The sequence below is a fragment of the Lagopus muta genome, chromosome 30 (assembly GCF_023343835.1).
Source record: "Lagopus muta isolate bLagMut1 chromosome 30, bLagMut1 primary, whole genome shotgun sequence".
Taxonomy (NCBI): Eukaryota; Metazoa; Chordata; class Aves; order Galliformes; family Phasianidae; genus Lagopus; species Lagopus muta.
Genome location: NC_064462.1, coordinates 1,211,608 through 1,236,936, shown reverse-complemented (window position 1 = coordinate 1,236,936; position 25,329 = coordinate 1,211,608). Strand labels below are relative to the sequence as shown.

Sequence of the window (25,329 nt, the reverse complement as noted above, 5' to 3'; positions counted from 1 at the left end):
GACTGAAAGTAGCGTTGGGCTCTTGTTAACTCTTGCTGCTTCTCCTTCCTTAACAGAGATCGGTGCTGAGCCCAATGGCGATATCTATGTGAAAGTGGTGCAGCAGGTGCATTCGGAGAGAGCTTGTCAACAGGCAGCAGCTCAAGCTCCTCTCCAGGCTGGAGGGCTTCCTCACAGAGCAGGTCCCAGCACAGGGGGAAGAGCTTCCCCTGCCGCGTGCCCCCACTCCGTCTCCAAGGCCCAGGCTGGATGCAAACGCAAGGCCTTGGAGGAAGGGACACCAGCAGCAGCGCAGCTGCCTGCCAACAAGAGAGTGAGGGCCGAGAGCGCAGACGGCGTGCCGGCTCCAGCAGCACGGCCTGGGCCTGCCGCAGCACGGAGCTCCAGGTGCAGAGGTGAGCAGGGCTGTGCTACCGCCGCGCTGAGCTGCTGCCCTCTGCAAGCACGCGGAGTCTGCTTGGGGTTTGCTTTGCTTTTTCCTTCTCTGAAGAGGGGAAAGGGGTTGAAGGCTGCCGAGTCCAAAGGCAGCGAGGTGCCGGAACATGCAAGCCCGTCTCTTTACCTGCATGGTGGTCTTCTGCACGTCCCACTGGAAATGTCATTCACTGGGGGGCTTCCTAGTCCAATTTCCTTTGTCTTTTTTCTGCCATTGGTTGCTGCAGTTTTGCTGCTGACAAAACAAATTCATCTTTTTTCTCGCCTTATAGCAAGAAGACAGCGACGAAAGGAGAGGAGAGCAGAGCTGAAGAAGGCTTCTCTGAGAGCAGCTGCTGCACGTGCAGAGGTGAGTCCTGGAGAGCGCAGACACGGCTCTCGTTGCTCTCAGGGCCTCCGTCTGTCAGACATGAAAGATTTCCCGAGGGAAGCACTGTCCTGTTTCTACACTCGCTCTGTTTCTTTCCAGTCCTCCGCAATGAACAGCCTTGTGGAGATGATGCAGAGGCTGCAGCTGCACGACTGAGAGGAGGAGCGACAGAAGGCAGCGCTGCAGCGCGCGGCGTTACAGGGCAGCGCTGCGAGTGCCGCCCAACTCGGCACTCCAACTTTGGGTGCAGTCAATTAAAAACAGCTGCAATTAGAGACTGACAAGGAGCACACGGCCCGCTTTGTCCAGCGGCACTCAGTGCCTGCTGCACCACCTCCTCGCTCTTGGTCAGAACTCCCACAGCTCCATCAGCGAATGCTGCCGTCTGTTGGTGCAGCGGAGGCAGCAGTCCTTTGCACTGCCCACAAACAGACCGCCTGCAGAGCACGTGCAGAGAGCTGCGAGTAACAAGGCCTGGCCACCAGCGTGCTGACTTAGAGAACGCTGCCACAGAGATTGCTGAGTTTCCCAGGGCAGCGCTGAGTGTTTTTTGCTTTATGATGAGTGTACAATGAGCAAAGTTCCCCAAAAGGACGGCGTTTGCTCAAAAAATGACAGGCTGCAGGTCCAGAGCAGCGTCTCTGCAGCTTAGGACCACCAAGCTGCCATCCCGGCACTGCTCTGCCCACAGACAGCGCTGCAGGTCGTGGCACTCAGAAGGTGCCCCTCTGTCGTGCAGCCCTCCACAGCGCCTGCCTGCCTGTCCCTGTGTGGGCTGGGATGGAGCTTTTCCTTTGCAGCGCCTGGTGTGACGCCGTGTCCTGGTTCCATCGGTGCCATCCTGCAGGCTGCTGTGCACAGCGCAGTGCTGCGGAGCTGTGCTTCCCGGCCCTGTGCTCTCCAGCACTCTCGTGTGAGTTCTGCCTCTCCCAGGAATCTCCTGTTCCCAGGAACCTCCGCCGCTCCCTTGCACGCAGATCTGTGTGCACAGCCCTGTGCAGAACCGCACGCCCACGTGCAAGGACTTCCCTGCACACACACCTGTGCAACCACACGCACATGTAAGCACATCCTTGCACAGCCCTGTGTGCACGCTCCATCCACGTGCACGCAAACGTGTGCAAAACCACACAGCCTTGTGCAAAGACCTTGATGCACACAGCCGTGTTCATGCACACACACGTGCAAAACTAACATTCACGTGGAAACACCCTGCTCACACCCACGTGCAATGCACACTGATGTTCAACACCGCCTCTAAGATGATCGGAGGGCTGGAGCAGCTCTGCTGTGAGGAAAGGTTGAGGGAACTGGGCTTGTTTAGCTTGGAGAAGACAAGGCCCTGGGAAGACCTCATTGTGGCCTTCCAGTCTTTGAAGGGAGCGTATAAACAGGAGGGGAACGGCTGTGTGTGAGGGTGGGTGGTAATGGGACAAGAGGCTTTAAACTGAGACAGGGGAGGTTTAGGTTGGATATTAGGAAGAGGTTTTTCCCCCAGAGGGTGGTGAGGCACTGGAACAGGTTGCCCAAGGAGGCTGTGGATGCCCCATCCCTGCAGGCATTCAAGGCCAGGCTGGATGTGGCTCTGGGCAGCCTGGCTGCTGGTTGGCGACCTGCACAGGGATTAGCACTGTGCTCCTTTTCAACCCAGGCCGTTCTATGATTCAATGATGTCTGCACACCCTGCATGCACACACACCTGCACTCACAGCTCTGTGACAAATGCCGCTCCCATGGCACAGCCAATGCAGACGGGGGAAATGTCAGGAGCAAATATGCCCCGCTGCGCTCCTTCATTCTCCTCTCTGTAATGAAGGCACTGGGGCGCAGCTGCAGCCCATCCTGAGATGTGGGTTGCTGCAGGGTGCCTCGTTTGGACGCTGTGGGGTCAACCCGGAGCCGCAGCCTGAGGGACACTGCTCGTGTGCTCTGGAGATGGAAGATGTGCCAGGAGCCAAGGCAAGACTTTCACAGGCAGCGCAGGGTGGCGTTCCTGTGCCGGGTGGTGACACGCAGAGCTGTGCCCACTGCCCTGGGATCTGCGTGTGTCCCGTCCTGCAGCGCTGCAGAAGGGCTCAGGGTGCAGCACTGCGGCACGGCTCACTGAGGACGCCGGGTTGAGCAGCAGAGCCCCAGGTGGGATATGGGGGTCCTGGGACGGTGAGGGGGGTCCTGTCAGGGACTGTGAGATCCCAAGGGTGACCCGAGGGGTAAGGGAGGTCAGAAGGAGGAAACGGGAGTTCTGGGGGAGCCCAGGGAAGGGATAAGGGGTGCTGATGGGGACTGTGGGTTTCTGTGAGGCCCTGGACTGGCTGTAGGGGAGGTGTACAGTGTCTGAGGAGGTTCTTGATCCGGTCGCTCAGAGCCCCGTCCAGCCCGACCTCGAATGTCTCCAGGAATGGGGTTTTGTCAACAGTTTATGGGCTGGTTTGGCCTGGTTCCGTGACTGGCAGGGTGGAGGGACCCCGGAAAGGGATCAGGGATAAAGGATAGAGAGATGGGCCCCAAAACAAAACAGCAGCAACGTTCTGAGGAGAAACAAACTAATTTACTAAACAAGAGATCAGAATGCAAGATAACACACTGTAACACAATATAATACAATATACCAGGGCTCAGCACTGGGGCCGCTTCTATTGAACATCTCTACTACCGATATTGATGAGGGGACTGAGCGTGCCCTCAGTAGGTTAGCAGAGGACACCAAGCTGGGAGGAGTGTTGATCTGCCTGAGGGGAGAAAGGCACTGCAGAGGGACCTGGATAGACTGGATCCGTGGGACAAGGCTGACTGCAGGAGTCTCAGTAGGGCCAAGTGTCTGGTCCTGCATTTCGGTCACAACAACCCCAGGCAACCCTGAAGGCTTAGGGAGGAGTGGCTGGAAAGCTGCCTGGCAGAAAGGGACCTTGTTGTGCTGACGGACAGCCGGCTGAATACGAGCCAGCAGTGTGTCCAGGTGGCCAAGGCGGCCAACGGCACCCAGGCTTGGATCAGGCACGGAGTGGTGAGCAGGACTAGGGAACTCATCCTGCCCTGTACTCGGCACTGCTGAGGCCTCACCTGGAGTTCGGTGCTCAGATTTGGGCACCTCAGCACAGAAAGGACACGGAGGTGCTGGAGCAGCTCCAAAGCAGGGCAGCAAGGCTGGGGAAGGGCTTGGAGGATATGGCCTCCGAGGAGAGGGAACACGAGAGAGCAGGGCTCTCCTGCAGCTGCAGCCTGCAGCCGGGCGCCTCGCTGAGGCCCCCCCGAGCACCTTCACTGCGGGAGGGCGGCACACGGCACGGCAGCCCGGCCGGGCCGGCGGCTCTGACGGCAGCGCTGCGCCTCCGACACACGGCACGCCACCGCAGGGAGCGGGGCCGGGAGATGCGTGACGTCAGCGCCCGTTATTGGCTGCCCGCGCGTGCCCGCCCCCCGTCTCCGCAGAGCCGATTGGCCGCCGCGGCCGTCACTCGACTCCAGGGCGGGCTTCCTCTCCACGCCGTGCGCGTGCGCGTTTCGTCCGGCGGTGCCCGGCCCGCCATGCCGAGTGAGGGCATGCCCGGGCTACGGCCGTGCGGCGGCGTGACGTCATCGTTAGGCGACGCGCGGAGCACGGGCTGCGTGTCACGTGAGCGGGGGGGGGGCCTGCGGTTTGGGGCCGGGAGCGGCTCAGGGGCTCGGAATGCGGAATGGGGCTCCTTGCGGGGCTGGGCTGTGGATCGTGGGGACTTGCGGGGTCCCGCGGGCATTTGGGGCGTCCCTCTGGAGCCCTGAAGGCCTGGGCGCGTTTTGGGGGCCGCTTGTGGCTGGGGGAAGCGGGGGTCTCGCGGGGCTGAGGGCGGCACGGGGCTGTTTGTTGGGGTGCTCCTGTTGGACTCGGGGCGAGGGTCTGGCAGTGGCACGCGGCCGGGGGTCTGCATGCCTGATGGAGTCCGTTCCCGACCTCGAGTCCTCTTGCAGGACTGTTTCTTTCTCAGAACCCTATCCTGAACCGAAATCCTTGATGTACCCAAGTCTAACGCCAACCCCTGCTCTGGTTAATGTGAAAAGGGCTCAAAAGGGAATCTTGGTGACTAATTGTTGCTGTTAGCAATGCTTTGGTGTTCGTTGTTGTTGTTTTTGCGAAATAAAGCCATATATTGTATGTATATAAACAAAACCCACAAATACCTTATTAACTACGTTAACTGACGTGAAAAAGTATTTTGGTATGATATTAAAGCTTATTAACCAGTATTTATAGAGCTTTTCTTTGATTGCCAAATGTTTTGTTTTGGTTTTCAAAACGAAATTGAATCTGTCATTAAAAAAATCAATTCTTAATCAAGTGCCTTATGTCAAGGCTCATTTGTTACATTCCCATCCCTCTCGCTCACCGATAAAGAAGTAAAATTCTTCTTTTTGATAAATTGGGAAAAAGGGAATCTGAATGGTTTTAGTGTAAATGCAAATGAACTTTTTGGAGTGGGATGAATATGGGAACCTATATGTCATAAATTACAGTGACCGACCGGAAGAAAGGTGTATATTTCACATATTATTTTATCCAGATTATGTTATACTCTGCTCAGCTTGTAAAGAGATACAGCAAGGGGATTGGTGTTACTCGTGTCTGGAGTGTGGACAACAGTGGTGGAACAAGTTTTGGGGATTGTTTTGGGGAAACTTCAGGGTAAAAGGAGTAATTAGTGGAAACGTTAATAAACTAATAAAACAACAAAATAGCGCTATGGGAGGATCGCAAGGGAAAGAAATACCAACAGAACAAACAAACAAACACCTCTCAGGTGTATGTTGGCACATTGGAAGGATGCTGCAGGAGGGCCGGAGGTTCCTTATCAAATAAGGAACTAGGAACATAAATGGAATAACGGGACCAGTTTTATAATGGAGTACCCTAATCATGAGAGACCAAGTGCTGGGTGTTTGTGGAAGCTGAAGAACTGTACGGTTTGATTTGTGGATTGTGAAAGGAATGGGACAAACTGTTTTGATGGCATAAGAAAGGCAATAGTTACTGGTATACAGAAGTAGAATGGAGGGTATGTGGAAGTGTAACTGAGGGTACGACAAAGGAAAAAGGGTTAAAGAGAAAGTGAGTTCATCTGTGCTGGGGTGAGAGCAACCCCCCACACCGTTCCCTGCGAGCAGAACTTGGTGTGAGAGAGTGAGCTGCAGATGGAGACTGCTGCTGTAAACAGCATGACTTGCACAGGGGGAGGTGGAGAGGACAGGGCACTGGAAGTGAGGCTAGCCTCTGCAGAGAGAATCGCAGTGTTGGTACTGGGAGCCTCTGGAGAGGAGGAGGTCAACTGGGAATAAAAGCAGCTGTTAGTGTGGCGGCACTTTTCCTCAGCAATCAGACTGTAGTTATTTCATATGCACTATTAGAATATGATCAGATAAAGAAAACAAAAGGAAGTGTCGTGTATTATGAGAGTTTCTGCTTACATGTCAGTTGAGCTTGAAGCTCAGAGATGCTTTTTAAAACTGCAGCACAGGGAAAATGGAACAAGATGGGATTTATGTTATGGAAAACAGGAATGCATTCTGAAGATGAGTGACTTCTAGTTTTAATTTTTATTTTCTGCTTTCAGTGTTTCCCAGGGAATACAAGAGGTTTTAGGAGAATTTTAACCAAGAGAAAGGAAATACAGCTTGCTGTTGTGAACAATGCTTCCTAGGCTGTTCACTGATTGAGGTAGCACTGCTCTAAACCAAGAACGTATACAGATAACTGCACACTTACCTCCTCTCAGGAAGAACCTCAGCTGCTGTCAGTTCATACGTATTTGCTGGTGTTTTGGGCTTCTTAACTGCGATGACTGTCGTGCACTGGCTCTCTGAAAGAAAGTATCCAAACCAAAGCAGGTATGTTTCTGCAGTAGAGGATTGACTTCTCTTCAGTCAGGATTTCTCACGATTAGCAATTACTTTTTTAAAGCCAGCCTCCTATCTATCTCTAGTCTGCATCTTCAGCGTGATAAAATAGGTTTTAACTAGAACAACAAGACTAAACACAAAACTGAGACTGATCCCCCCTGAGCTCTGTATTCAAGTCTTTGAGGGGCCGGCGCAGTGCAGTACTGCAGGTTTGGAAGGGATGAGGACCAGAACTGGCTTCTTGTTCTGCCACTGGTCTCAGGACAAACACTGAGGAATTTACTATGTCAAAAGGTTGCATTGCACATCAAGCATTTTCCTTTATGTGAAAGGTGCGAGTTGCATCACCACAGTTAATACTACATGTTGAATAACGGCCTAAAAAGTTCTATTGCCCATGTGTTGGAAAAGAGCTCTGTGGAGCAGCTTTGCATTTGTGGAGACAACTCAATACAGCTCGAAGATTCAGCTTTCCATAGCAGCAGTTGGCCCCAGACAGCCATGTTCTCAACACTTCCAAGAGATACTCCCACCATTTATTGTTATATCTCTAAGCACTGCTTTAACTATCCTGAATGCAAGAACTTCCAATAGAACAACAACAGTATTTTAATTGCTTAACTCTCAGGAATATCTAACAGAAATGAGCTGAAATCACACTTCTGCACTTCTCACGTAAGAAATACCTACTTTCACTTTTTAAGCTTGCCATAAGACCAACATCAGAAGTTACCACATGCAGTCTTAAGACAAAAATAAAACCTGTGTGAACAACCAGCCTTCGTAATGCGCTTCGTTGAACACTTAGCAAAGGAAAGTGGTATGTTCAGTGACTCTTAGTAACATATTAGCCTGCAGAGATGGAGCATTTCTCAACAATATTCCCTAGCACTTGGAACAGAAGAATCTTCAACTGTAAGAAGCGCTTAATACTTTAAAGGGCAGAGTGAACACGTGCAGTATCAACACAAAGGATGAGGACAAACATCTCTGTAACCCAGAGGAGCTGATACAGCATGGACACGTTTCTGGTCCATCACGTAAATGCAGCTGATAACATTGCTAGCCTCAGTATTTTCAATGCCACACCAAGCAGATATGTGAAAGTACAGGTTACATTTCATTTAGAAGCAAGATGCAATAAGAGCACAGTTAAATAAAAGCATTTACCCTTTTCTTTCACAGCAGCCCAGAAGAAAACAAAAAACCATAATGAACGTTGAAGAAATTTTCTCCTAGATCTCCACGAGAAGTGGAACCACGTGCTAGTTTTAGGAACAGCAATTGTCTCATTATCTGGATGCATCTAAAGGCACCTCCTTGTGAAACCGTGAGAACCTCTGTAATGAACAGACGAGTAACCTGCCCTGACATATGGCTAAACCTCTTGCTGTGCAGTCAGATGTACAGGCTGGTGAATACATGCGCTGTGACCAAAAAAACCCCAAACCTACATCTTCCAGAAACAGAAGGTTAGGATCTACAAGTATTGTGTTCACGTTTGAATTTAAAAAATCCCTAAGCTGCACATGTTCTAGGTTCTCATCTGTTAGACACAACATACCTGTGGAAGGAGGTGCCTGGAGGGGTTTGCCTTGCACTTGCTTCTGTGTCTCACTCTTTGGAAAGGAGGCCTTTGGAGCAGGAAGTGCAAAGGGCAGCGCATTTCTTCATGCTGACTCTGCATCCACATTTCTTTGCATGCTTCATAGATGCCACTTTTCCTGTCACTGGAGCTGACAGTGTGAATTCCATATCGCCCAGCTGAGTATCACACCTTGAATGCTGCCAGGTACTGCAATCACATCCAGAGAAGTCACTGTCAAGGAAATTCTAACATCTAAGCAGGTCAGACACAATGCTCATAAAAACATCATACACTACTTGTCTATTGAGCAAAATAGTTAAAAACTCTTCAGTATGTATGGGAACTGCTGAGTCATGGCCTGAACCTCTGATTGATCACCTGAGGTGAGCCTTGAGTCAGCCAGAGGAGCACAGGTGAAGGCAATTCACCTGTGCTGCTGGAAGGGGTGGAGCCAGGCTGCACCCCTCCTGGACCTATTTAAGAGCTGGCTACCAGAGGGGAAGGATCTCTTGTGGAGATCCCCTCTTTTGGTGTCTTCTGGTGAGCTCAGCCCAAGGGTAAGCTCTTCCACTTATTCTCTTTTTGTTATCGTTGTCTGCTTTGCCTTACTCTCTTGATTATATTGCGATTATAACATTTTGATATCTATTGATTATACACAATTATATTGTGATTATAACATCTTGGTTATACACAGTACCTCTGATTCTCCCCTAAAATGAGTTTGCTTCTTATAGATTGTCAAGTGCCATTTTTCTATCTGTTCATCTAAATTCTACATTTAGGATTACTCCTCACCAGCTTATCTAAACATAGCTATGAATTATCACTTTTTTAGCTGCGAAATTTGAATTGCTTCACTGTGGGTTTTCTTGTCCAATACAGAGAGATTGAATTTCTGTTGGTACATTTAAAGCTCTGTCCACCTCTTGCCTAACTCCAAAATCTTATTAACTGTGCCTTATCACTTCCCATTTTGTTTTAAAATCCTCACTGACTCCTTCGCTTGTTTCCTTACTCGCTGTTTCAGTGCAAACCGAACACTGAAGTTAAGGTTCTCATCAAATGAACCATGGCTTTCAGGTAGAAGGCATCACAATTTATGCTCAACATACTTCTTTGCTCAATCTGTATCTCCCTTTGGTCAAGGTCCTCTAGATACTTAAATATGTAATAAGCATTGTACACACTGAGAAGCAGATTTCTGGATTAAGAATTGTATTTTTTCTGTCAGAAACTAGCACTGGATCTTCAGACACCTGCTTTGTTCTGTGAGCATTTAGAACAAACTCTTCTAGTGGAGATTCTTCAAACAATGAAGTTCCATCAGCAAATTCCATGGATCCAAATGCATGTGGCACATGGCTGCAACCTGGCACATCTTCAGATGTCACAGCCTTTTCAGACTGAAAAGAAGTGTTCAGTTGAGATTCTTCTGCAGGATTAAAAGGAAGATTTCATCAGAAAAAAATAATACCAGTAAAATCTAAATATGATTGCTTTGCAAGTTCCTAACTATGGCTAACAGCTAATGGAAGTCCACATGCCAACAGCCCCAATTTTATATCATGCTCTTAATATTGTAATTGTGGATTTGACATTCATATCAAGAGCAGAAGGGAAATTATTCTTAAAGCTCCAGTCATCTTTTACAACCTGTGTCAACAAGAGCAGCATCTCAGAGCCTTCCATTTGGAGACTTGGACCACAAGCTCTTTTCAACAAAAGTCAAACAACAGCCTGGAAAGAACTGAAGAACAGAATGCCGTGAGGTCTGAAAGTGGCTCATAGAAAGGTAAACAAGTCATATCCAAAACATATAACTGTGCAATCTGCAGCACTGCTTGAAGCAGTGTTTGGAAGCCTATGAGGAAGCCCAGGCAAAAGTTCTTTACTGAATCATGGAATTCAGTATTTCAGTCAAGATTGCTAACCTTCACATCTCACACCACACATGACTGTGGTCTCAAAACATCTTTTGTTTCTAACAGCTCATTATGATTTCAGGAACATCCTTCCCATGGACTTATTTCATACCACTTTGCCAATACTGCATACAGCTACCTTATCAGTCCTGAGATAGAAAGGAGGCATTTTTGGAAGCTACGTTCTACTGACAGATAAGTGTCTCCTGACCTGTGTTCATAGATGTCACAACGATCACGTGTCTCATTGCTAGTGAAAGCAGAAACAGCAGATCTAGGGAAGCTCTATGATGACTTACTAAAAAGCCCTTTCCAGAGGGCTGCTAGCTATGGGCAATCTCTATTCTGTAACTGAAATCACGTTCCATTACAATATGAATGCCTGAGCAGGATATCGTGACTATTGTGTTTCAGAAGAAATGTAGGCCATAATGATTTTTTTGGAATTTCCTTACACATAAAACTGTTTCCAATAAGGTGGTGTTACGCATACTCTTGTGCCATCAAATTCACAGAATCACACACTGGGTTGGCAGGGACTTCGCAGCTCACCTGGTCCTACGTTCTTGCCCAAGCAGGGTCACCTAAAGCAGGCTGCCCCAAACTATTTCTGTCAGCTTTTGAAAATCTCCAAGGAGGGAAACTCCACAACATTTCTGGCCAACGTGTGACAGTGCTTGGTCACCCACACACAGAATTTTTTCCTGATGTTTAGACAGAATCTCTTGCAGTCCAGTTTCTGCCCATGTCCTGCAACTGGGCACCAATGAAAAGAGCCTGGCTGCACCTTCTTTGCATCCTCAGCCCAGGTATTCACTCACAATAAGATCTTCCTGAGCCATCTCTTCCCCAGGCTGAACAATGCCAGGTTATGTGAAAGGTTACATTCTCTCACTTTCTTGTCTTCACATGAGACCAGTTCTAATTAGAGGCATTTGCTGTTCATGTATTTTGGCAGGTTGAGCATGTATTCAGATGCCTTATCTTCAGGCAGGCAGGTGAAGTTTGTTCTGACTACTGTGGAAGGACTGGTAGGCTGCTGTGTTACGTGATTTTCATCATCGTATGTGAGGGCATAATGCATTTTTTCAATAGCAGCACTAACCAGACCTACCTGGCACCCATGTCACAAGTGCCAGCTAGATAGATAGAGCAACTTCACTGTTGCTGAACCCAGAAAGACTAATGATCTGGGTGTGAAAGACTAACTCACTGTGATCACAGAAATCACATTATTATTAGCTACGAGATATGGTTTAGTAGCTTGTGGCACTAATAGGAATGGGAGGGTGGTTGCACTAGATGATCTTGCAGGTCGTTTCCAACCTTGCAATTCTGTGATTCTGTGACCAGCAGTTCAAGGGAGGTGATGCTGCCCCTCTGCTCTGCTCTCACTGACACACCATCTGCAGTACTGCGTCCAGTTCTGCAGCCCTCAGCACAAGGACACGGAGTTGTTAAGCAGGTCCAGAGGAGGGCCACAAAGATGATCAGAGGGCTGAAACACCTCACCTGTAGGGAAAGGCTGAGAGAGCTGGAGCTCATCGATGTGGAGAAGAGAAGGCTCCAAGGAGACCTTGTAGTGGCCTCCCAGTACCAGAAGGGCCCTACAGGAAAACTGGGGAGGGACTTTTTATGAGGCCAGGTAGTGACAGGACAAGGGGAAATGGCTTAAACTGGAAAAGGGTAGATTTAGACTACATATTAGGAAGAAACTTTTTACAGTGGGGATGGTGAGACACTGCAACAGGTTGTCCAGCAAGGTTGTGAATGCCTCCTCCTTCCAAGCATTCAAAGCCAGGCTGGATAGGACTTTTGAGCAGCCTGATCTAGGGGGAGGTATTCCCTGCCTATAAATACTAGATAATCTTAAAGGTCCCTTCCAATCCATACCATTCTATGATTCTATATTCATAAGGCTATTCTTGTTCTCTAATTTGTTGTGCTACTTGAATAGAATAATCTTGCACAGAACTTGCTTAGAAGATGCAATTAAATCTGCTGAAGCCTAAGGAAACAGACTGCTGGACTTTCACCCAGCTGCAAGTAAAGAAAGCCACAGAGCTTACTCTAACTGCAAGATAAGGAAGTAAGAAAGACTAAATTGAGACTCTGCAAGCATTGGCAGATCTCACAGTCCTGAAGATTGGAGAAAACAATCCACCAAGAGACAATGAAAGGAACCAATCCAGAGCAGGAAGATCTCCAACCTCAATAGTACTATCGGTCTTCACGGCCGACGGGGAACATGCAGCAAAAGGGCATTTCTCTGTGCAAGGTCCTTCTTCAAGAGCAATCACCTCGAGTTTTTTGCGTAACTTCAACTCTGTATGGCTTTGATTTTTTTTGGTGGGGAATCAACCACCAGCCTAAGAAGCCTGTATCAGCAGCTGACCACACTAACAGTAAATAAATGTTTCCTATTGTCTGGTCTGAACTTCCCCTGATGCAGCTCTGGGCCATTCCTGATCGTCCTGTCATTGGTTCCCAGGTAAACACAGCACCTTCCTCTGTTCTCCCCTCTTCAGGGAGATGCAGAGAGCAAAGAGGTCATCTCCTGGCCTTTTCTTCTCTGGACTAGGCAATGCAAGTGCCCTCAGCCTCTCCCCAGAGCACACACCTTCCAGTCCTGTTAGCAGCTTTGTTCCCCTCCTCCTGGCTGCCAGGGCACACCACTGGCTCATGTTAAACTTGCTGTCCCCACCACCTCTAGACCCTGTCCTAGTACTGCTCTCCAGACACTTGTCTCCTCATCTGTATGTTTGTTCCTATTCCATTGCTGGTACAATGTCTGGCATTTTCCTCTGCTGATTGCCTAACGCTCTGATCTATCTAGATTCTTCTGCAAGGTCTCCCATCCCTCCAGGGTGCCTCCAGCACTTCCCAGTTAAATATCATCAGCTGTTTAAGAAAACCTGCAGAGGATGCACGCCTCTCCTGCGTCCAAGTCAATGGGAGCCCCATTCACTGTGACTCTTTGAGCTCTGCCACGGAGCCACTCAGTATAGCCTGTACCTGTCCATCTCACATTTGGATGACTTGTCTGGAAGGATGCCACGAGGGACAGGATCAAAGGCCTCCCTGAAATCTAGAAGGATTACATCCTCTGCCTTCATACACAAAGTGGGGGGCCTTATCATAGAACAAGATCTGACGACCAAGACTGGCTGCACACATCTCTCTTACAGATGTTGAGGCCACCAGGCTGTTTACCCAGGCTGAGCTTTAGCACACAGCAGTGTTTTTACCAGAATGTTGTGCTGAACTCTAACACTTACCCCTGGCTTGCTGGCTGTGTTGTACTGCACGTCGTTTGTGATGGAATCCTTAAGTGGATGCGCTTGCCACGAACCTTCCTGGATTGAAGCAAGAGATAGGCTGTGACATCTGGTCACGATTCCACCTGAAAACAAGAGTATTTAGATCTCTTCAGAGAAGTTGTCAGTACAAAGAAAGCTTAGTGTTCTGAACGTTTCTGCATGTCTGGAATATTTTCCCCTTGATGTGCAACCTTCACGTCTGATCACATCAGGCTAGTTTCAGACCTTAGCTGCTCACACAACAAGTTTAAGATAGAGAAGCAGACTGCTCTTGTTTTTGCTTGAGAGCAGTACAATTGCTGAAAGTGAAAAGTAAAGCTGGTGCCAGAATGGCTCTACTGGAGTGAATGGCAAAGCTCCTATTAATGCACTTTGCACAGTATTTCAGCTGGACTCCCATTTTTGGGGGTCATGTTTCAGCCCAGCTCCAAGGAGCATCAACATTCAACTTGATTTTCAGCAGCTTTTTGACTGCTATGAGAACGATGGGTAAATTGCTTGATAGACTCACAGTGTAGCACAATGAGCTTGAATTACTTATAAGGCATTAGAAGTCCTCTGATAAAGGACTGTGAAAATATCACAGACTAACATGGAAGAACTTCTTCCCCTTGTAGCTAGATTGTTCTCATTATTTTCTGCACCTGAAAAAAGTAGAAATGTCTCCCCTAGGTAAAACTTACATTTTATATCTATTCCTACTAAAGTTATCTGGAAATCTTAACAATCCTTCCAAGTTCTACCACTTTCTATTTAATAGAAAGACAATTCAATTTCAAGAAACAGTTTTCAGATTCAGGTTAAAGCCAGAGTACACATCGTGTTTTAAATCTCTTCTGCAGCTTGGAATGTCATTAGTAACACTGATACAATATTTCTACAAGCACTCAGTTTAGCTTTTCTCATTCATTTTCAAAAGCTACTGGGATGGATTCATTTCTTTAAGAGTTTGTGAGCTGTAATTCCCAAAACTTGTTTCGTTGTCTGAGCGAGGAGTTGATATTTTCCACTTATTAATGAAACATTTCAGAGCAGTGAGTTCAGCCAGCACCTGACACCTGCTGTGCATCCATAAGTTCCTGTTTTGAGTCTATCTGGACTTCCAGAGATTCATCAGGATTTTAACATGGTACAAAATAACAGAAAGGCTTAGGAAACAAAATTAAAGCAGACAAATAGTGTGAACTTCAGAAATGTAGTTATTAGCTACAGATAGACTATGGAGTTCAGCGGGGGTACCTTAGCTCTGAAAGGTATGAAAGATTTCACGTTTGAGAAGAAGCAAGCATTAGAGTCTGTTAATACAGAAAGGTTATTTACTGCAGTAGTGAGCTTAAATACAATGAGTTACATACATTCATTACCTCTGATATTAATGCCAATATACTCTCTCTGCTCTGGTTGTGAAACACAGCAAGTTCTGTTGCACAGTCTTCATCAAGGTGCCCCAGCTGCAAGAACAAGACCTGTACTGAAGAAACAGCTTCCAAGTCATCTCACAGAGCCACTATCACCATGATAGTCTTCTGATATGCACCAATCAAGCCAATAGTTAGCCACCATTTCAGATTTTCTATTTTAAATAGTTAGCATCAGGGCTAAATACTGCAAGGAGTAAACAGAAAGAGTCACCACGCTTCAGCAACTGGTCCCTCTGTGGCAACAGGTTCTGCATTCAAGTACAAAAGCCTGTCAGCAGATGAGATTTTCACTAGAGCACAAGTTACACCTCTGTCCCCTCTTAATTATTCAGTTGCACGGCATGCACAGCACAGTGGTGTACCATCAGCACAGCTGTTCTTCAGAGAAACAGTGGCACCCAGAGGCCAGCAGCAGCCATTGGCTGCAAATACACAGCAACTTCTCAGTATCTGCAGCAAGAATCTCCCTCGCACCCCCAATTCCCACCCCAACCCCGCTACCCCAACCTCTCACACAGGTCAGACAATTGAGAGATAAGGAGCACAAGCACAGTTCCAGAGAATCATAGAACGGCTTGAGTTGGAAGGGACCTTAAAGACCATCAAGCTCCAAGTTGCAGAGCTGCAACTCACCAGATCAAACTGTCCGGGGCCTCATCCAACCCGGCCCTGAATGCCACCAGGATGAGACATCCCTACCTCCTGTTTGATCCACCGCACCTCTCAGCACGGGGCTGCCTGCAAGCTTTCTGAAGGTGCTCTCTAGTTCCATTCTCTCTGTCACTGACAAAGGTGTTGAAGGTGCCAAAATGGACCCCGGAGAGTCACCACTTGTCAGCAGCCTCTGAAGAAATGTGTTATCACTCCCTTTCTGAGAGGATGCCAGTGGTCCAGGAAAGACTCCAGAACATACTTAGGCTTCTTCGAGTGCGTGTACTTACTGGGTATTTACTTTGCCACTGAACAGCACCAGAATAACCTTGCATGAGCCAAGGGTGATTTCACAGGAGTTTAACTGTCATCTGCTTCTTTGGGTCTGCCTAGTGGGCAGCAACATTCAAGCTGTTACTTACATCACCGAGAAGAACTGCAGACAGTTATTCTTTTCCTAACAACTTCAAGGTGCCTGGAAGCACAAATAGAGACCAGCAGTATTTATTCCCTTCACCAGAAGGAAGGTCAAACACCTGAGCTGTGAAGAACAGTTACAGCACCTATGGTTACAGTAAATGTTCCACGAGCATTTTGTATGTGAGACTGCGTAGATACAGCCCAAAGGCACACTCAGTACGTTCAGCTTCCTTGGAGAAACAGCTTTTGTGTACAGATCACTTTTAATTACACAGCACAATTAAGAACATCCAAATGCAAGCTGCTTGAAGACTGTGTAGTTATTAAAACTGCAATCATTTCTATAACCATTAACTAGTACTACGTGACTATTGGAGAATTTTCAGCACAAGGCAATGCTAACCTTTTCTTCAAGGACATCAGGTGTGGAGCAGTTTAACTTGTTTAAACACCGCATATTTTCTAAGCACTCCATCAATGCTTTGAGCTGATGCAACAGCATTTTGTACATCAATCTGAATAGAAGCAGCCCTTTTACCTGCAGCAGTTGGTCAAGTAGCAGCGTGCTGCTAGGGGAAAGCCATTTTGGAACAGTGTCTTTTCCTCTCTGCAATAAAAAAGTTATTTTCTTCACTAAAATAAGAGAGGATTGAGAATGAACCTTCAACAACTAGCTCAAAAGGAACTATTAAATTATTTGGATGATATTGACATCTCTTTCCTTTCAAAGCGTAGGAACAGAGATTACAAACTCTGCTTTAAGAACAGCTTGAACAAATGTAATGGTAAAAATTCACACGTGCTTGGCTGAGGGCAATGCTGGAAGGGAAACTGCTCACAAGAGCTACAAAATGCCCAACAGCACACCAGAAATACTTTGTTCTAACAGCAGTTATGGCACATAGTCAATTTCCTTAAGTATTTCCCAAATGAAGTGATGTGGAGCAGGGAAAAGAACACTGAACACAGATGCTGTGATTGGATTCAAGCAGTAGACTTAAACCAGTTCTGAGTTTTAGATTCCAGGATATCTCAGGATCTGTAACGTGTGACAGTCAATGACACAACAATGCCTTGGTGTCTGCATTCCAAGCACTTTTCAGATCACAGCCACATAAAATCAAAACAAATTCAGTGCAGAAATAGCAAGGCAGTATCTTAATACTTGTGAGAGTATCCATTTTTTACTGCATTCTGACTCAGTTCTGAAACTTGCTCATCCCAGTTCACTTAAACAAGTTCCACCAGTTCAAGCACTGCAGCCCTCAGCTCCTGTGTGCATCAGACAGATAGAACTAAATGGTGCAGAAACAACCTTGGACAGCTTTAAGAGCTCCATTCTGCTTACAGACTCGCAGTCCAAAACTATCCACAATTTTAAGGAAATGTGCACCTGAAGCAGTTGGATCATTTTCCATTTGCCACGTTCTGCAAATTGGAGTAGTGATTAGCACAAAGGATTTTCTGCAGTCCTGCAGACATGGACAACGTCCTAATTACAAAGGGACAAAGGCTCAGTGCACAACACAGTTCACACCAGCCTGAAAAGCCGTGTCACTTGATTCACACGCTCAGGTTGTTGTGCGCTCTGAAAGGAAACAGAACGAACTGCTGAATTCAAAGGCAATCAGTGGGGTCCTACATTTCCTCCTGGTTCTGGAAGAGGAAATTCTGATAGCAGCTGCAGAACTGTGCTCTTCCTAGACAGGAGAAGAGCTGGCATTCCATAACATTCATTTCTGGTAAATCAAACGATGTATTTCTATTTTTACTACAGGTAGTACAGGGAGCAGCCAGTTGAAGAACCAGATACAGAAATTAGCCCATTGGCAAGCAAACACTTCTCCTCAAACTCTGCATGCTACCATGTTATATAATCAGGCTACAGCGCCGCATAGGCCAACCAAGTGCAGAACCAAACCCACAAAATACTGGTAGACAAAGCAGCAAAAAAGGGGACAATATTCAGCAGACAGGCCTTTCCACACACAGCACAGCTCAGCATGTTCTGCCATCAGAAAAGCAAGGCCTCTCGTCATGCTCAGCTATTTCCCTTCTCAGTGTATTCTAGCACCATCGATACCTCCTGTTATCCTGCTGTAGAGTGCCATCACACTGCCATCGTCAAAAGGAAGAAACCCACACAGCAGAGCGTACCGCAGTGCACCCATGCTCCAAAAATCTGCCTGAAAAATAAAAGGACAAGTTTACAAACCTGAAGCACCTAAAATGCCTTACTGACAGACTGCATTGTCTGCCCTTGCCAAAGGCCACATGCAGCCTATGAAAAGCTGGCTCTTTCCCCCAGGAAAAAAACCTTATGGCTCCAGACAAAGCATATGACCCTAATTCAATTGCTCTTCCGCTCAACTTAAAGCACCACGAAAACCAGTATCTCCATCTTAGCTCATCACCCTTCTGCAGTACCTTATACCTACAAGGATTTCACTGGCAAAAATGAAATCAAACCCATCACAAAGGATTTGGCACAGTTATGTGCTACTGGCTACAACGAGAGCTGCCAGCAGTCAGCTGTGAGGCTCTGCTGCTGTTCTCTTTATGTACAGGCACAACAAGGCTCTACACCTCACAGTGCAATTCTCACTTTGACTGTAAAGAAAAAGGAGGCTTGAAAAGCAGTCTGTGGAAAACAAAGAAAGCAAGAATTAGAAGCCATCAACAGCGGTGCAATGGTACCCGAAAGAATTGCTCCATCTTTAACAGCAGAGCAATTCAACAAGCACCAGGGCATTTCAAACCAGACCAGTTGAACAACTGCAAGTAGTGGGTTCCAAAGTTCTAGACATGAAATCAAGGCTGGAAAAACTCTTCACGTTTTCATCTCTCAATTTTTAGTACATTGAGCATCACAGTGGAAGCAAGTCTTCAACACAACTTGGAAGCTAAAGACAAGTCTAACAAAACATGTAAGATCCTGAGACCGCACAAGAGTTTGACCAATGATGGACAATAAGCAGAGCAAATTGCTGTTTCAAAAACTTACTAATAGTAGGAGATCTCTGAAGTTGCTGTTTTACAGAGCCCCAAAGTAGGGAACAATTGGTGGAGACAGATGAGGATCAGCCAGAGACAAACCAGCCAGCTGTGTGAACTGCGGCCCATTGCACTTTTCAGTCTGTGGCCATTGACACCTTCTGAGAGCTACTGAGCAACGCAACCCAGCAGAATTCAGGAGGGGAACCAAGTGAGCGTATCTGAGCTGCACTGCCTTTAATCGCTCTCTGGGGAGGGAAAGAGGGGAGAGGTGCAAAACAAACAAACTCTGGTCTGCATACCTCTGAGCCAATATAGGCTTTGCCCTGGATTAGCTCTGGTGCTGCACATGCTGGGCTTCCACAGCACGTGTTCAGGCGGTCATCAAGGCCTCCCTGGAATAACACAGAAAACAGAAGAGTTTGCTTTAACAGAGTCCATGCTTTCTGCAGTGACACTTCAGAAGCCTCAGAGGCTTCTTCTCCTGGGCATACTTTCATTCACTACATATTTGGCTTTCATTCAATAGGTGACCTCACTAAGCAAATATTGTCTAAGACCATGAGCACTGTACAAATACACAGATCCCAAGCTGCTCACTTATCTGATGTATCCTTGGCATGATGCATTATTTTCCTCAGCTGATCACCTACTAAGATGAACTGTCTGTGCAAACACCAAACTGAGAAAGAAGTCATGCAAGAGCTGTTGTGTTTGAGGCTCGCTGGTCATTTAGAGCAATTTCATGCAATCACTTTACAAACTTGACAAAGAACAACTGGTAGAATACTTCCTTATTCAGAGTATCCTATTACTCTACTTGGGTTTTGTGCTAAACAGGTCAGAGCAAGATGACATTATACCACTGGGACAACAGCCTGTTGGTCTTGATTACCTGCGAGAGGCTCTAAATTTGGCCAGGAAAAGCGATTTGAGGATAAGTAATTCTCTTTGAATCAGGAAGGCACTCTTCCCATTGAATTCTTTCTCACCAGCACCCATCTGGCATGTTAAGTAAAGGCTCCTAGCAAGCCATTTTAAGATCAAGAAACAATTCAGTTCAAGCATATGCAACCACAGGATCTGTTTGTCACCTGCAAAACTCTTAGGTTTTATCCATAATCTCAATCTACACACAGTTCCTTCGAAGAGATAATGGCATGCCAGCCCAGTGCTCCTATGGCAGGCCCTTGCATAAGACAGGTGATACACGTACAAGATTATCTACAGTTAGACTGTGAAAATAGGAAGTCTGGGTAGAGAAAAGAATCTGAGTGTGCTTCTGAGCAATCTGTTCACTCTCACACAGCTAAGGCCCTTCCAAGCAAGATGCAACTGCATGTCAACCACAGAGACAGCTTGAATGTAGGGTGTTTGGGCAAGTCCCTGTTGCATACTGTAGAAAAACATGCATTACTTGGGGGCACATTATATTTGATTTCAGATACTCTTACCTTTGGCTTTGTACAGAGTCCAAAGTCTGTCAGCTTCAAATTATGAGAAACATGTTTCTCATCAATCAGTGGATCTTCCTGGTGAATGAAAAAGCAGTCAGGAATTATTTTCACCTGAATGCTCAAGGAAACATATTTTCTCTTCTGTTATTTCTTCATGTGGTCAGTGGTTAGCTCTCTCTCTCTGTCTCTCTCTGTCTCTGTCTCTCTCTCTCTGTCTCTCAGAGATTTTCACTGACTGCTAACAAGTTCCCATACCCTAGGTGGGTTAGAAAGGGCCCGGGGACTAGGAGGACAAGTGGTGAAAGACCACAAGATGAATGCAAGCCAGCAGTGTGTGTTGACAGGAAAAAAAGCACAACAGGATAATGGGCTGCATTCAAAAGCAGCACAACCAGACCAGGACAAGTCACCCCTGCTGCACACTCATTGGACCACATTTACAATACTGTAGTTAGTTTTTGGCTGGGAAAGATAACAACCTGAAGCAAGCTTTGTGGATGGCCTCCAGTCAGTGCAGGGAGCTGAAGCTCCCACTCAGAGAAGAGAAACTGGGGAGAAAGAGGTTTGTTCAGAGTGCAGAGGAACCTCATGGCAACTTCTAAACGCCCACTAGGGAGGCATGAAGAAAGGAAGACAGATTCCTGAGAATCCGTACAGCAGGTCATGGTGGGACAGTGACCGAAAACAGTCATTCATGGAAACAGCAGACTGGACAGAAGGAAACAAAACTGCTCAAGCATTGAACAGATTGCCCACAGAGAGCATGCAGCCTCATCCTTGGGAGAGGTTGAGCATGAAAACGAAAAAGCTCTGAGAAACTTGGTGTCAGGATTCTCGGAGCAGCAGGTTCAGGCACAAATCTCTAGAAGTCACCTCCATTCCAAGTGCCTGTCTGAGCCTGTGAATCCACCAGCTTTTCAGCTGGAAGCCAGTTCCTTGCAAAAAGTATAGGCAATGCTTTATTTTTCAGAGGGGAAAGATTCTTTAGATACGAGGATTTCATAAGATGCCTAGGAAAATGCTTGTGCTGTAATGATTTGCTTTACTCGGCGATATCAGCAACTTAAGAAATGCAAAGTTCTAACCTACTTGTGTAGAAAGACTCAAACCTTCCAGTATCTAACCCATGCTTAAAGCTTTCAGTGACAGAAAACCCACTGGATGGAGCCAAGGCATGCACCCCATCCCATACTCTGTATAGCCACTGTTTGTTTGAAGGACCACTCTTCCTTGAGGCACAAAACTGGAGCACACTGCACGCTGACACCTGTAGTTACTGCTAGGCAGTGTTGCACAGAGCCAAAGTCATTCTCAGCTGAGAGCCCAAGGAAGTGAGAGGGAACAGAATTAGGACAGCTGACTTAAACTGGCCAAAGGGATATCCCACACCATATGACATGGTGTGGAAGGAGTTCTGAAGGGCGTAGAAGTTCATGTAAATCTCTTCTACTGCTGGGAGCCTAACTGGACATTGATTGGTAGGTGGTGAGCAATTGCTTTTGCATTCATCAGAACTGTTATCCTTTTCCCTTCCTCTACCTCAGTAAATAATTTTATCTCAACCCATGAGTTCTACTTTGTGTGGTTTTCTTCCCCCTTCCATTACCTCCTGCAATTCACTGGAAAGGAGTGGACTGAGTGAAGCACTGCGTGATGCTCAGGCACCTGCCAGGTTAAATAAACCACAACCACAAAGGGACAACTTTCTCTCCCAATGGAAAAATAAAAACACGCTCATTGTTATTTATGAAAGACTGAATACAGTTCAGACTTACTGGTTTGAGGTCTCTGTGGGCATGACCCTGACTGGGAACATAAGCAAGTGCTGAAACAGTCTGTCGAAAAAAGACTCGAGCTTCCTCTTCTGAAAGGTGGTCCTTAGAAACAATATAATCAAACAGCTTCCCTCCAGGACAATGCTTTAATGAGAAAGGTAAAGTTATCTGACAACGTATTTAGAATGCATCCGAGAAAAATAAGCAGCAGTGAGAGCACAGCAAGCACAGGACACCATTCCCCGTGCTCAGAGCAGTACAGAGTGCTCCAGTTATGCCATGGGCCAGCACTGTGGCACACCACACAAGCTACACAATCTGACCCTTGCCTCCAATCTGGTAACTGAGGCACTGCACTCAATGTCGTGGGTGGCATAAATCACTCAGGAGATGGCAACAACGTGGGGGCTCTGGTGTCCTGCAGACCTTGCAGATGCTACTTTAAAAACTGAAGTGTGAGTTAGGAATTAAAACCAGTTCCCTTACTGTGAATGCTGATTAGTGCCTTTTACAGAAAGACAGAATATAGAACATTGCATTCTTCATTTTAAAACCAATGAATCTTGAACCCATTCACCACTGAGATATTTAAGAATCATTTCATTTCAGCTTCATTTCTATAGTATTGTCTGCTGCTAAAGATAAAAACAGTAGCCTTAAGCATGGCACAAGCACTATTTCTTACCTCCAAGACCATGAATATTTTCTTTGATGTCTCTGTTACATGATACAATTGGCAAACATCTTGCTGACTTCAGTTCTTCATGGCACCAACTCCTGTTCCAACACGAGGCAAGTCATCCTTAAGAGACCATAAAAGCAAGCTATGAAATTGCTAACTAATTTGGCACACCAGGTACCACATCTGACTACTGTGTAACATAAGATGTCAAAGCCTGTATGTGACAGTACACAATTCAGCAACTCAGCAATGGCTGACATTGCTCCCATAGGAATTGTAAAACACAGATCAGAGAAAGCTGAAAGGTAAAATATCCAGTAATTTTACTAGCATTTTGTTAAAGTTGCTGTAGTACTGTTGAACTTCCTCCAGCCAGAGAACATTGCCCTCTGAACAACGAGGAACAAGATTTGTGGTGTTCTGCTGAACTTTTTCCACTCCTACAGCATCCTTCAAAAGTAGGCTACATTTCTATGTACCACCTCTCTGTGTTCTCGAGAACTCCACAACTCCAACAGAAGGTGTCATCATATTTAAATACCTTTTGGCTTACCCCTAAAGCAACTTGGTCCATGATTTTTGCTCCAACTTTTTCCACCAGTAAAAAGATGCTGTCCGAGTTTCACCTCTGCAAAACCACCTAAAATTCAAAACAAAAATGCTAAAAGTTGACTGTGAATCACACTGCAAGGCTCAGACTTCCCTTATGCTAACAGTACAGAGCACTGCTCAGAGCTTCGTGCCACAGAGCAGCAGCAGGGCTGGACTACAGCTTTAGAATCATAGAATCACAAGGTTGAAAACCACCTGCAAGATCATCTAGTCCCAACCGCCCTCCCATCACCACTGCTCCCACAAGCACTGAACCAGATCTCGCAGCTCCTCATCCAGACGCCTCTTGGACGCTGCCAGGGACGGCAACCCCGCCACCTCTCTGCGCAGCCAGTAGCCTATCCTAATTCTCTTTCCCTCTCTGAGAGAAAAAGCTCTTCCTTATGTCTAACCTAAACCTCTTCTGGTACAACCTGGGGCCGTTTCCTCCAGTCCTGTTTGTTGCCTGGGAGAAGAGGCCAAACCCCTCCTCATCACAAGGAGCTTCAGGAAGTTGTAGTGTGCAATGAGGTCTCCCCTGAGCCTCCTCTTCTGCACACTGAACAATCCCAGCTCCCTCAGCCGCTGTTCATAAGACTTGTGCTCCAGACCCCTCACCAGTTTCATTGCCCTTCTCTGGACACACTCCAGGCCTCAATGTCTCTCTTGCAGTGAGGGGCCGAAAACCAAACACAATACTCGAGGTGCGGCCTCACCACAGCTGAGTACAGCTCCTGCTGGCCACACTATTTCTAATGCAGGCCAGGAGGCCGCGGGCCCTCTTGGCCACCTAGGCACGCTGCTGGCTCGTGTTCAGACAAGCACCCCCAGGTCCCTTTCCTCTTAACAGTCACCCAGCCACTCAGCCCCAAGCCTGTAACGCTGCATGGGGGTTATTGTGGCCAACGTGCAGGACCCGGCACTCGGCCTTGCTGAACCTCGTTAGGAAGCAGCTAGAGCCACTCCCTATACGCCTAAGCGGCCCAGCAGTGCTCTGTCCCTTAGCAGGACCGCCTCAGCTTCGATCCCACCCCGCGCTCCGCTCCGGCACAGCGCAGCCCGGCCTTTCTGCAGGCCGCTCCGCCCGAGGAGCGCCGCCGCCTCAGCGCAGACACACGGAGCGCTACTCCCAGCCCCCCAACCTCCTTTCCGGGGCGACCCAGGCCTCCGCCGCAGACCGGAACCGCGCTACGACGGGCCGAATGCGAGCGGGGCAGCCGGCAGCTGCACAGAGCGCGGCCCGGCCGGCAGCACGCCGGGTTCGAACGTGGCTGTCGGAACGCTCACTTCCGGCCGGGGGAGAGGATGGACCAATCACCGCAGCGCCGAAACCAAAACGGCTGTTGTGGCGCAGTGCATGACGGGAGGAAGGTAGGAACGGGATGCGGTGCGGTGCCACAGCGGCACCATGTTGAGTGGGTCTCCGGCTCCACTGCCGCGCTGAAGAGAGATGGAACGCGGTGGTGAAACAGAATTCATGCAGGCCAAGGAGGCCTGGATTGCCGGATAACGCACGTTAATGACGAATCGGTCAGAGCCGTTTTATCACTGCCCCCCAAACGCACTTTGAGTGCTTTAGGAGCATCAGTGGAATTTTGAATCAAATCGGCCCCTGGCTGGCTGGACTCCTTGCTCCTGCCTGCCTGCCTTGGCTGGCTGGCTGGAGTCGGGGTCCCTGCCTGCCTGCCTTGTTTGGCTGACTGGAGTCGTGGCCCCTGCCTGCCTGCCTTTTTTGGCTGACTGGAGTCCTGGCCGTTGCCTGCCTGCCTTGGCTGTCTGGCTTGAGTCCCGGCCCCTGCCTGCCTATCTTGGCTGGCTGACTGTAGTCCTGG

General features: G+C 47.6%; 2 protein-coding genes across 25 annotated transcripts in view; one reads left to right on the top strand and one right to left on the bottom strand.

Moving 5' to 3' along the window:
- LOC125685980 (zinc finger CCCH domain-containing protein 11A-like) overlaps positions 1-1,154 on the top strand; it is a 105,225-nt gene extending 104,071 nt beyond the window's left edge. For 5 of the 8 annotated variants that reach the window (XM_048929523.1, XM_048929525.1, XM_048929524.1 and 2 more), the window contains one exon: positions 57-1,154. In XM_048929523.1, the coding sequence (XP_048785480.1) occupies positions 57-961 (905 nt within the window). In that variant the 3' untranslated portion in view covers positions 962-1,154. The remainder of the gene's footprint in view (positions 1-56) is intronic. The other 3 variants (XM_048929531.1, XM_048929530.1, XM_048929527.1) reach the window with 3 other exon arrangements.
- Positions 1,155-6,353: 5,199 nt separating this feature from the next.
- On the bottom strand, positions 6,354-24,784 carry LOC125686000 (maternal embryonic leucine zipper kinase-like). 17 transcript variants are annotated; one of them, XR_007373545.1, is made up of 12 exons: positions 23,460-24,631; positions 22,910-23,026; positions 22,225-22,368; positions 20,447-20,524; positions 19,295-19,387; positions 18,082-18,184; positions 16,537-17,586; positions 16,001-16,053; positions 14,871-14,957; positions 13,465-13,589; positions 8,238-9,696; positions 6,354-6,633 (listed from the first exon to the last, which is right to left on the bottom strand). XR_007373545.1 is itself a non-coding variant. In XM_048929601.1 (9 exons), exons 2-7 carry the CDS (start codon positions 22,919-22,921, stop codon positions 16,568-16,570), a joined length of 468 nt encoding a protein of 155 aa, XP_048785558.1. In that variant the 5' UTR covers positions 22,922-23,026; positions 23,460-24,627; the 3' UTR covers positions 14,048-14,150; positions 14,871-14,957; positions 15,869-16,567. The 17 variants fall into 17 exon arrangements, 3 of the variants coding, with proteins under 3 accessions (XP_048785558.1, XP_048785559.1, XP_048785560.1); XR_007373536.1 differs by adding an exon at positions 24,640-24,784 and having other exon boundaries at positions 14,871-17,586; positions 23,448-23,546; XR_007373535.1 differs by adding an exon at positions 24,640-24,784 and having other exon boundaries at positions 14,871-17,586; positions 23,460-23,546.
- Positions 24,785-25,329: the final 545 nt, after the last annotated feature.

Excerpts from the sequence above, each read along its gene's own strand:
- LOC125686000 (XM_048929601.1), bottom strand. Across the intron at positions 19,388-20,446 it reads GACTCTGTACAAAGCCAAAG|GGAGGCCTTGATGACCGCCT; the intron begins GTAAGAGTATCT and ends GTGTTATTCCAG. Across the intron at positions 18,185-19,294 it reads AAGCCTATATTGGCTCAGAG|GCAGATTTTTGGAGCATGGG; the intron begins GTATGCAGACCA and ends TTTATTTTTCAG.